General features: G+C 52.2%; 1 protein-coding gene across 1 annotated transcript; it reads left to right on the forward strand.

Annotated features, from left to right (window-relative positions):
• The first annotated feature begins 312 nt into the window (after positions 1-312).
• Positions 313-11,930, forward strand: Aplip1 (JNK-interacting protein Aplip1). Its single transcript, XM_037214611.1, has 8 exons — positions 313-413; positions 730-953; positions 3,497-3,628; positions 4,358-4,477; positions 7,497-7,667; positions 8,511-8,815; positions 9,918-10,096; positions 11,127-11,930. Exons 1-8 carry the CDS (start codon positions 331-333, stop codon positions 11,200-11,202), a joined length of 1,290 nt encoding a protein of 429 aa, XP_037070506.1. The 5' UTR covers positions 313-330; the 3' UTR covers positions 11,203-11,930.
• The last annotated feature ends 900 nt before the right edge of the window (positions 11,931-12,830 follow it).

Genomic DNA, 12,830 nt, shown 5'->3' on the forward strand with positions numbered 1-12,830 from the left:
CAGCGGTTTCAAGCCCTACTTGTCCCAAGCTACAGGATAGAGCGTTCATTGAGGAGCCAACACTCGACGAATCTGTCTTCTTTCCCTGCGGAATGACTTCAGCAAGACAGATGCCTGCAGGAGCCGGCCGTGGGCCCACCACAACTCCCCACACACTAACGCCGCAGCGGCGACGGACGTGCTCTGCCTCAGGAGGCCGCCCCGGCCGCCGGCCCGGACGGCAGCGCCCCCGCCCCCGCCGCATCGTCCCCCTCCCCGCCGACGGCTGGTCATCGATTCGGCGAGGCGGTTGCGCACGCCGCCCGACGCCGGCCGTCGGACGGTGCCATCATGGCCGATAGTGAGTTTGAGCAGTTTCGGCAGTATTTTGACCAGCTTCCGCAGCACATTAAGGCGCCGGAACAGTCGTACAGGTGAGCTACAGGCAGCTCGGCCATGGGCCGGCCTGCACGAGAGGTGCCCCCCGCCAGAGACCGCCGTTTGTCCAGGGGCTGGCCCACCGCCCCAGGCAGGGATCGTCGCTCACTCATGCCGCTGACGTCATTTGGTGTTTACGAAAGCTGTGTGTTATGGCACCGTTTAACAAAGCAGTATGTGAGGATCACGCGGATGTACTCTCGCCGTCGCAAGTTCGTGTCACGGGCCATTCCATTTCGCTGGCCTGTGAAGCTGTCCACGAGACTCAGAGCCCGTGTAGGTCGATCGGTGACCGCAAAATTCCTTCGACAGACTCGTGCACGATGTGTTCATGGGCGAGGCAGCCGCGGCCGAGACGTCCAGCGACGACTCGACCGGCGAGGACGTGTCAGAGGTGCGCCAGGACTCGGGGGAATGGGTGCCTTCCGGCTGGGTCGTGACCCCGGACGAGTCGCAGCCGTCAGAGGTCGAAGTCGAGCCACAACGCGGCGTAACGCGCCGTCGCCGCCTGCCAGAAATACCAAAAAGTAAAAGACGTAAGTGAAAGCGTATGCTTGCATGTAAACTTACATATAAGTATCTGCTGTTTTTGTTTTCTTCTTCTTTTGTTTGCCCCGCGCTGCATGTCAAAGGAGAACAGATGACAGCACCAATCGCGCAAGCTGAATGCGGTAGGAGAAGAAAATCACTCAGCTTGAGCTCTGCAAACACAATTATTTAATATGTTTTGTACCATCTGCGTGATTATAAGTTGATACTGGACTTAATGTGAAATATTTCATTTCTTTTCGATTCTTGTTTTCGCGGGAGGCTTCGTTTATCAAAACGATCTTGATGCGTCTTGACCTTCTCCAGACCAGAGGATTGGTGCAACTTCCGGTTTCATGGATACATCTCCAGAACTGTTCATTGCATGCGCGAAATAGCTTTGAATAGCTGAGTTAAACCAAACTATAACTGCCCTGTAAAAAGGTCCCTAGTTTATCACTTGATGGCCCTGTGAACCCATTCTTGAGAGGGCATGTCGGAAATGCGGATAATTTGCGGTTCATCACATTCTGTTAGGTCTGTGTGCCCGAGATTTTTGCGCTGGTTTGATGGTGTGAAAGTTGGAGTGCCACCGCATCATGTCATCGACATAACAAGGTAGTATTATTCACATTTATAAGATATTGATATTGGTTGGTAACGTATCAGTTATCACACTCCGCGGCCTTTACTAGCCTCATTCCGGGTTAGGTGTGTATCAGCTAAGTTCTGATAATTATTTAAGACTTGGTTTGAAACACTGCATCATAAGCAAAGTCGGTAAAATGGCCTCCATGCCTGTGCAGGGGTCGTTTAAGGTCAAGGTTGCGTTAAGTGAAGCCTGCGAAAACAGCCAAAAGCAAAAAGAGCTCGTATGGTGTGTAAATGTCATTCCTACAGGAAGGTCGTAACTCGTAGGTGCAAGGGTATCCCGGAACAAGGTCATAGGGGTCATAAAGTAACATAAGGAAACCTCACATAGCCACTTGAAACTACGTGCATAGCGCGTACTCCACCCGCTATCTATCCTGCCATAACTATACTCTGGTTGTACGCAAAGGCTGCGTTCTTACGAAAAACCATAGTTTGACCTGGTTTTGACCTGGTCTTTGATTAGCCTCACGGCCAACGGAACATAAGGTGTAGTTTACGTGTCAAAGGTTATCGATCCATTTTAGGTGTTTCGCCCCAACACATCGAATGTGGAATAGAAAACACAGGTGGTGCTCTCTCCTCACCATATGGCGCGGAAGCTGGCGAGGCGGGCAAAGCTGGCTGGGGGGGGCACAAGCGGCACGGCCCTCCAATGCCACGCATCGAGCGGCACTGTCCTTCGGCCCCACACATCAAGCGGCACTGTCCTTCGACCCCACACATCGAGCGGCACCGTTCCCCGACCCCACACATCAAGCAGCACGGTCCTCCGATGCCACACATCAAGCAGCACGGTCCTCCGATACCACACATCAAGCGGCACCGTCCCCCGACCCCACACGTCAAGCAGCACTGTCCTTCGGCCCCACACATCAGCGGCACCGTCCCCCGACCCCACACATCAAGCAGCACGGTCCTCCGATGCCACACATCAAGCAGCACGGTCCTCCGATACCACACATCAAGCGGCACCGTCCACCGACTCCACACATCAAGCGGCACCGTTCCCCGATCCCACACATCAAGCGGCACGGTCCTCCGATACCACACATCAAGCGGCACCGTCCACCGACCCCACACATCAAGCAGCACTGTCCTTCGGCCCCACACATCAAGCGGCACCGTCCCCCGACCCCACACATCAAGCAGCACTGTCCTTCGGCCCCACACATCAAGCGGCACCGTCCCCCGACCCCATACGTCAAGCAGCACGGTCCTCCGATCGCACACGTCAAGCGCAGCTGGTTGTGCGGCCCTGTAAGATCTGACTGTGTCATCCGATGTGGTGAAGAGCGGAGTATGACCAAATGTGTTCTGCCGTCTGGCTTGCGAATGGTGCTGACCGTGACCTCTATGCTTCAGAATGGTCGTCTGATTGAAGAGCCCGCGCATTTCAGCTCTGTGATCCCTCACTGTGCAAAATCATGCAACAGTGTTTGATGTCGTGGATCCCCTACCACCTCCGCGTCTGCCACTGCCATCTGTTTCAGCGCTGTCGTCAGTGACCTTGACCCGCGCGTTTCATCCATGTCGCCCGCCTCTGCGGCCTGTGCTAGCCCTGCCGGTCGCCTCTGCGACCTATGCCAGCCCTGCCGCCCGCCTCTGTGGCCTATGCCAGCCCTGCCGCCCGCCTTTGCAACCCGCGCCAGCCTTGGCGCTTGCTTCTGCGACCCGTGTCAGTCCAGCCGCTCGCCTCTGCGACCCGTGCCAGTCCAGCCGCTCGCCTCTGCGACCTGTACCAACCCTGCCGCTCGCCTCTGCGACCCGTGCCAGCCCAGCCGCTCACCTCTGCGACCTGTACCAACCCTGCCGCTCGCCTCTGCGACCTGTACCAACCCTGCCGCTCGCCTCTGCGACTCGTGCCAGCGGCATCACCGCCTCGCCCCGCGTGTTGCAGCGCTGTCACGACACCTGCGGCTGGCGTCCCACCTGAGCCTGGCGTCGGAGCTGGGCATGGCGGACCGGCCGGCCGGTGACCGGCCCGGTGGCCAGCCTCTCTACGTCATGAAGTGCCAGCACCTGCCCAAAGGTACCGGCGGCTCCACCAGTTAGCGGCATCTGGCGCGTGCTGCACTCTTCAAAGGAATTTGCTGATAATGTCCGGGGCGTTTTGAAACAAATCTTGTTGGTGTTTGTTGGCGATTTCTGGAAGGCTTTTAGAATCTCTTTAAACGCGTGACCCTCAGCTAGAATATTCTCAATGCGTCACCCTCCACTAGGATGTCCTCAATGTACCACCCTCCGCTAGAATGTTCTCAATGTGTGAACCCCACTAGGATTTCATCAATGTGTGACCCACCACTAGGATGTTCTTAATGTGTACCCCTCCACTAGGATGTCCTTAACGTGTGACCCTCCACTAGGACGTTCTCGATATGTGACCATCCACTAGAATGTTCTAAATGTGTGACTCCTCGCTAGGATGTTCTCAATGTGTGGCCCTCCGCCAGCATGTCCTCAGTGGCATCGGTCATTACAACGCACGTGAGTTTCATGTAGCTGTACCACGGTACATGTAACACGAAGCTTTAGCACACCATAGTTTTGAAGATGCCCCTTAGCTCCGGGGCCTTATTACGCCAAGATGCCTCGTAAAACCAAATACAACCAGCAATATGCCTCGCACACGACCCCCAGTAGCAGGGTGGCCAGCAGTCAGCACGCCTGACAACGTACCCAATATATGTCGCGGAGGAACGCGTCCTCGGCTGCCGTCCGTGCGGCTGACACGCCCCGTGTGGCGCTGCTCCTCCCTCAGATCTGGACAGCTCGCCCGACTCGGACATCCTGTACGGCTGCACGGACGGCGACTCGGGCAACTCGACCGCTCACTCACCGGACGGCTGCGGCCGGCTGCGCCGCCACTGCACGACTCCAGGTGACTCCCCCCCCCCCCCTCCCCAACTCGCCGGGTCACTGGTGACGTTATCCTAGCACGGTGGACTGACTGAGGCACTGCTGACTCGCAGGCACGCTCTGGTATGGGCCGTCTCGAAAGCTGTCTGGTCACGCGCTGCTATGGGCCGTCTCGAAAGTTGTATGTTCACGCGCTGCTATGGGCCGTCGCGAAAGTTGTATGTTCACGCGCTGGTATGGGCCGTCTCGAAAGTTGTCTGGTCACGCGCTGGTATGGGCCGTCTGGAAGGTTGTCTGGTCGTGCGCTGGTATGGGCCGTCTCGAAAGCTTGTCTGGTCAGATTCGCCGTTCGTATGCGGTTTGCGGATTGGCGTCTCTTGCTCCCGCTGTCTCGAGGACGGTATCGAACTTGAAAGAGGTGTCGTTTTTTTTAGTTGATCGATGCAAACAGCGTTCATGTGCCGGTTGTCATTTAGAGCGGGCTGTATCAAAACCTCAACCGGCGCATCTGTTCCACATGATCATGGAAACAGGCCGTCAGTTACTGGGCACGGGTCCGTGGCCGGCCGGGTTCGAGGTCCATTCCGGACTTGTGACGCTCGGCGACTGTGACTCACATGGCTGATGTGTCACAGGCCCGGAATCAGCTGTTCCTTAAGCTTGGGACTAAAAACCCAGACTCAGATTCAAGCTCAAGCAAATTAAGACCTAATGCAAACTTACGGACTTGAATCCACCACGACCGCATGGAACCGGCTTAACGTCGACCAGGCCTCCCAGTGGGCCTCACATCGCCACCTCCTTCATTACTCTGAACTGTTTTTACCGCGTTATATCGTGCCACCTCCTTCAATAGGGCCGCCACCACAGTCCCGAGGGAAGTTTTGTTTCTCATCAGTGACCACAGGAACCCTATCAAAACAGCATATGTTTTACAAACGTTCAGCTGTCTCATAGCGAAATACTCAACTTATCTCTCTTATGTATATATAAATTTATATATATATATATATAAATCTCTCTCTCTCTCTTCGTATGTATATGAGTATTTTGTTGTATATACATATATATATATATATATATATATATATATATATATATATATATACATACATACGCAACTGCCTGGTCCCTCAGCGACAGCTGTGTGATCACCCACTTTCGGCTATCTACACATCTAATTTTTAAATGCAAAAAAATTCAGCAACACCGGAATGCTTTGAAAGCCTGTTGTCTTTAGTGCAACATCCAATTTTTATCGTAACTTACCATTGGTCGCTACCATCCATATTTACTGCCATACTTTTTCAATTTTCTCTTACTTGATGATCAACCCGAGCAATGCGAATGCCAGCGAAGGACGTCTCGTTTTCGTTGATAGTTGTTACGCTTCTAGCTACACTATTTGTTCGAAATAATTTTGCTCCAATTTCTGAAACGTGAATTGGTCCGCGCGTACCCATAGGTTTGAAACCAGTTTTGGTCAAACTAAAGCTGGTTAGATTGAACTCTTTTCAGTCCTTACATAATGACATATCCCACTGACTTCACCCTTGCCAGCAGTCACAGAGCAGCAAAGTAGTCTTGCATATCGTTAAGGTACATTCCGATTAGGTTCTGATTATATGCATGCGTTTTGAAAATGGAATAGAAAGCTTCGTTTCCACATCATGCGAGGGTAGCTGGTATCGATTTCGAAGTACTACTGCATTCGTGAAGTCATCCACAAAAGCGTATCTTCTATTCATAGCCCATATTTGGTTGTACGTATTGTCAGTTGCGTTCCAACGCCATGGGTAATAAAAGCGCAGAATTCCACTTGACTTTATCTACATATGGCTGTCATCTAAATATCATAACGCTATTGGTTACAGCTCATATCTTTGATGACGTAACGCATAGTTCTAAAAACTGTTGTTTATGTCCGCATTATTATTTTGGACCGGGTTGTCAACCCGACGAGGTCCACGCACCAAGACAGACTTTGACCTGCTTTAAACCGCTTCCAACGTGATTGGAAAATGCCATTGTCACTCGGGGGTCTACCTTGATGGCTGGAGTTGCCGGCAGACCTGTACTGATTTGTGCGACCGACATTTATCACATTTTTCTGTAGTACGTTTGACATTTGCAATTACGTTAGCCCCAAGATTACCCACCATCTCCTTTGAGCTTGTAACATTACAAGAATAAGTAGCCGTTGTAACGGTGCTTGACGCCCAGGAGAATTATCGACAAGGGCATAGTTATTGGGGGTCTACACAGGTCCGTGTAAATTCCTTCGCGAAGAGGTGCCCCCTCCATGAGCACCGAAAAACAAAACGCTCGAGGGGCATCTGATGACACATTTGCTACCAGAGTACCCCAAAACGCAACATCAGGACGCCCCAGAAGGTGCAAGGAAGAACTGTTGATGCCATATGCCCGTCGGTTCCCAGCTATATCCTTCGAGTGGTTCCGTCGGCAATAATTCACTACACCCCTATTACTATGCACTGTTATATTGTTCTGGCCAAATAGGTCTTACTTAGGCTGTTCAGTCATTGCGCCAGCTGTTTTCGTATCCATGAGATCGATTCTGTAACAACACGTGGATTCAGAGTTAATGTTTCGGGGATGGGAATCAAAGAGTAGGATTTGGATTCACGTCTCTGAAATAAGAGAACTACACTGCAGAATGCATGGCATCGGACTCACACGATGTGAACGGGTGGCCTCGGAATCTGGTGCGGCAAGACTGATGGAATCGTCCTCGGACTCAGGTGTTGTGGGAAGGGTGAGCTCGGGATTCTGACTCGTACTCGCGACGGCAGGATTCTCAGCCTCGAACTTGGGCTTTCCGGCTCGGATCCACGCCCGGAAGGCATCAACCTGCTCGCCTGACATTCGTCGTTTCATTTTTGGGATTTCTTTAATCGGACGAGAAAAGTCAAACTTATCAACATGCTTACAAATGCACTTCTGGCTACGAACACTGAGAGATCTTCCCTCGAACGGCTAACTAATGCTCATGTTTTTGTTTCTTTTGTGTCACAACGCAGGAGTACTGTCACCAGTTTCGCCCAGCGCTGCCATCTGCACAAAACTAGAGCTTCTGGAGGCTACGCACAGAGGTCTCTACAAGTTCGAGCCCCGACACCACGATGAGATAACAATTGACATCGGCGACCCGGTGTATGTGATCAAAGAAGCCGACGACCTCTGGTGCACAGGTAATACGAGACGACCCGCGAAGTGTCTCTGATAGAGCAACGGAATGCCTGCGACTGGGCCCGACCTGCAGTAGGCACGCCTGAACACGAGTTTGCATCACTGGTGGCAACGGCTGGACGTCTCCACTGGTTACTTGCTATACGAGACAAAATCTGCAAGACGTCGTCCCGATTGCCTTTGTTTCCAAGCGGGCAAGCGACTCAGTCACTCACCAACATTCCGCGCAACCGTTGCATGCCTTTTCAGGGTTGTAAACGGTGGGTGTTCCATTAAACCTCAAGCCATCCGTGCGTCCAAGCCGAGCTTCGTCCCAGTCCATTAAGCTGAATACCCCACCCCACCAATCCATGACCAATGACTTTTGTATCAGGATTCTTCACAGCCCAGCGCTTCATGCGGCAATCATGTCCCTGCTGCATTAGCACGACCTGAGCTTGCTATCTGGCGATCAGTCATTCACTTGACAGATAAGTGATGGTCAGCGCAGCTGCATGTTCGAAAAAGGCCCTGGTACGAACCACACCGCACTCTACACACAAAAAACAGGCAAGAACGGTGCTAACAAAAACATAAGAACAGGGCACATTATCAGTCGTTACCGCAAAGCAGATACACACGAAATGGAAACGCGTGGCACTAATGCGAACACTCACCACGCATGCAAAGACGCAATTCGCGGCCAAATGCACGCTGCGCATGAAAGCGCGCTCCACAAGCATAAAAGCCGCAAATGAGAACAGCTCTCACACAAGTAGAACACCGCGCGACACAGAACGTGAATCAGTGCGCCACTGAGCGGCCTATCCACGGGGTTCCCAGCCAACGATCCCCCCCGTCTACAGGCGTGAACCTGAGGACGGGTCTGCGCGGCGTGTTCCCCTCCGCCTACGTCACGGACGTGGACTACGCCGAGTTCGACCCGGCCGTGCCTCCGGTGCGCAAGGAGCGCTACCTGCTGGGCTACCTCGGCTCGGTGGAGGCCATGCGCCACAAGGGCATCGCCGTCATCACGCAGGCGGTGACCAAGATCATGGGTGAGGCGCGGCCGGTGGCGGCGGCAGAGCCGGCCGAGTCTGCTTACGCCTACCCCTGCATCTTGGAGATCTCCGACCAGGGCGTGCGCATGATCGACAAGAGCAAGCCGGCCGTGAGTAGGGACGTGGGAGGGGAGTAGAAGGGGCGGGGCGAGGGAGGGTAAGGCACATATGGGTCTAGAGACGGACCAGACTCTACCATTAGAGCTCGTCCACCCTTTGGAACTCCGACTCAAGAGGCACAATTCGCCTCGGACTCACGAAAAAGCAAATGTGTTGGACTCAGAAGCAGAAGAGGTCAAAGTTTCCGCTTTCTTGAATACATTTGGCTCGTTTAAAATAAAACGTACCGGTCCAGGTCCCGCTGCAGGAAGCCTTCACCAGCCTCAGTTCCCACGAGCGGTCAGGGTGTCAATGTCTTTAGCACTGTGACATACGTCGGTAAATGATCCAATAAGCATCCATCATTGAGACTTTGTCTTAGACCTAGGAGCACCAAAAAATGTGCGATGCACATGATGTAGATTTGTATTTTACCAGCTTTACCAGCAATGGCGGCCTCTGAGCCCTTTTGTATGCTGCCATACTTCACTTGCAAAATAAAATGTTTTGAAATGAGAAAACGCTCAGCTGCTACTTGCGTTTTGGCTCAGCGTACCACGACGCGGACTGTGACTCAGATTCCTGTAATGTGAGACCGCGTTCCAACTTTGGTTTGAAGTTTGAAGACTTGAGGTTTGAAGACCGAAGGGATAGGACAGTTGAGATATTAGAACGGGAACAACAGTGCCTCTTTTGCATTATTTTTTATAACTGAGTTGTTAACATGGCTTGATGATATGGCTTGACGATATGGCTTGACGACATGGTTTGGTGACTTGACGACTCATCAAACTGTCCTGACTTCGCGACATTTTCCAGAACCATTAAGTGATGAAAAACATAGCAGCGTCCGCGGGGCCGATTTCGAACTCTTCACCTCGGGGTTCTCGGGACTCTACCACCACGCTCCAGGCTCCAGTATCTGCTCCTCTGGCTTTGCAGTTGCAATACAATCGTCCCCATAGCCGATTTGCCGTTCTGAACTGATCAAACGGTGTTATCAAAGGTAGGCAGAGAGTCGGAAATCTGCTCCTCATGTCTGTTCAATACCGATGGTTCCGTGATTGCACGGACCTTCCCATCAATAACCCTACATGTGCTGACTGCTTTCAGCCCAACCACGTGCTCTGTCACGACTACTTCTATGAAATCAAGAACGTTTCTTTCTGTGGGTTCCATCCACAAAACCACAAGTACTTTGGGTTTGTCACAAAACACCCGCAGGACTTGAAGTTCGCCTGTCACGTCTTCGTCTCAGAAGAATCCACAAGACCAGTGGCCGAAGCCATCGGGTAAGAGGCTTGGAAACTATTCATGCCCCGTTGGGTTATTTTTCCAAACCTTTAGAATGTTGATGCAACTCCTTAGCTGTGTTGAAAGGAGGCGGACATCCCCATTGATTTCATAGCTTCAAGTTGTACTTCATTTGATTCCATGCGTTTCATGATACCGCCAAACATTTGCATCATAATAACAAACATGCTATGATTGGCAGCAAACGCAACACAGTGCATACTATCTAGTGTCAAGTCATAAAAGCATGTTTTCTGTTTGTGTCAAAGTCCATCCAGAAATTTAAGTTTAAGTTAGCCCACAAATCCAAATTAATGACCTCGACATCAGACTTACTAAAATTTATCTATCCATAAGAAAAATGTTTCTGCGATCACCGGTATCGATCCACTGATTTCAATCTCGTTAGTAAGGAAATGTGGCGTAAATTAACAGGGGTGCCTTTGCTAACATTAACTCTTGCATCTTCAGGCCACTGTTATCTATCTCAGATTGTACGCAGTGCTCATTCGTACTATTTTGTCACTCTCCGGTGCGAGCCCAAATCCATGCCTTCAGTTACGACCCGAAGGCAGTCCCAATCCACGGAGAGCTCTACAAAAACTGCTGCATGCGTTCAATGCATCACGGCCCCCACAAAAACAGGTGGTCGATGCTCCGTCTTTCGGGCCACCCGGTCGCTGTCCAGCGCCATCCCAGCAGAGGCCACAAAGCGGTGGAGGTCACATTGGCCACCAGCATACCCCACACAGACTCGCCTACTCAACTAGCCTGCTGCATCGCTCTAACCGATATCTTTGAAGATGGTATGAGAAAAAGGCACGGCTCAGCGCAGGGGTATTGGCGTGGCGCGGGCCGTGCAGGGCAGTCTCAAAATTCCAGGAGCGGAGCAATTTCAAAATGAAAATTTTTGTCACAATTTGAAATTGCGGAGCAATTTCAATATTTCAAGATGCTACGCACGTGTTTTGGTTAGGTCTGCGCGATGCCTGTTGCTCGGTTTATGACGGATTTACCGTATCGTTTCAGGCGAGCCTTTCAGCGGTTTTATCAGAAGTTTATTGAGGCGGCCTACCCGATCGAGGAGATCTTCATGGACTTCTGAGTGAGGCGCTTCAGCGGGACCGCGACTTCTGAGCGATGCGCTTCAGTGGGACCGCACAACTGAAGCGAACGTCTTCTGCATACCGCCGGGAAGCCTGAAGTGGCCGCGTGATCCTGGACTGGGTCACCTTTTTACGAGTGAACTGTATACGACGCTCGCTTTCTAAAGGCACTCTCGGTGAGGGATGTTTCAAGGCGCGAGTGCGTAGGTGGGGAGGGAGCCGCGTCACTGACGTGGCAGTGCCTCTGCGATCGCGGCGCCGTCTGCGAGACAGGTGTAATCGAACGCCGCGCCGAGTTAGCCGCCACCGCTAGCGAGCTCGACCAAGCGTGTAGAGCGATTTGATAAGCTGAGTGGACTGTCATGTCGCAGCATATCCGAGGAAGTGGCCGTGGAGACGGACTTCTGCGGACGTCTGCGCGCCCGTGATCCGACGGTGCGCCCTGTGATGCTGCCTTGTAAGCTGGAGAGGCGTCCGCCAGAGCGGCGACTGACGTCTGACGTCTGATGTCGCCTGGCCGTAGTGCCAAAGCGTTCGACTATCGCCGGCGCGCGGGCGTGGGTGCCGCCGGCGCACTCTGCCGCAGACGGTCGGTGCCGCTTGACGCTGTCGCCGCAGCGCACCCGCCTGTAAACTCCGCCACACGGACTCCCACTAGCTCGACGATGTAGGCTGGATCGAGTGCCCGCCCGGTCCTGCACGCTCTCAATACACGCCAGCACAATCAGCGGCGAGGGTGCCAGACGGCGGGCGGCCCCGCGCGAGGAGACACGCGAGGACGCCGCTCGAGGCAGGGACCTGGACGCTGCCGGACGTATCGGACCGAGCGGATCTGCCGTCGAGACATCCCTACGCTGTTGATATACTTGACAGTCACCAGACATGTTGGATGAGGTCGTGATATTGATGCAGCTTTATGTTAGAAGCTGCCAAGAAAATGGTAACTGAGCTATTTTAACTGAGAATAGCTGTAGCAGCCAGTAAATTAGATCTAAGTAGGACGCTAAATAGGAAATTAGAAAAGGAAAATTCGGGCTTTCGGAATGGAAGGAAGCGCGGTGCCCTGCGGTTGCCACAGCTCACACGATTTCAAAGCTATGTAGGAGTTTTTAAATCCTCACATAATTCAAAATTTGTTTACTTGTCAGAGAGGTGACGTCAACTTCCCAGCAGACGGCGGGAAGTATATGGTTCGCAAGGATATTGCGCACCACTTCCGTTGGTGAGCTTTGTTGTAGGGTGGATGAGACAAGGCGCACGAAGGAATTATAGAACGGCAAATAAGACGATTTGCGTCCGTAGGTTGCAAAACAAGGGGATTGCAGACGTGCAAAATGCTGATACATGTTTTCAAAGCTTAGATGTGCACACATCAGAATGTTTCATCATCGAATAAATTGTGCGCGGATCCCGTAATGCAGTAAAAACAATTCCAAGGAGATGATTACTTAAGATTGGCACAACCGGATGGAAGGTAAACATTAGACAACTACGGTATGGTATGAATTATTCATCTAACTGCACCGTCGACAAGCATTGCGAGGTTTTTCTTGTGCAACAACTGCAGTGTTTATTCCAGATTACGCTGGCAATTGAGCCAAACCTGAGCGGAAAAATATCTTCAATC

Source organism: Pollicipes pollicipes, unplaced genomic scaffold (assembly GCF_011947565.3).
Source record: "Pollicipes pollicipes isolate AB1234 unplaced genomic scaffold, Ppol_2.1 Scaffold_3447;HRSCAF=4054_pilon_pilon_pilon, whole genome shotgun sequence".
NCBI lineage: Eukaryota > Metazoa > Arthropoda > Thecostraca > Pollicipedomorpha > Pollicipedidae > Pollicipes > Pollicipes pollicipes.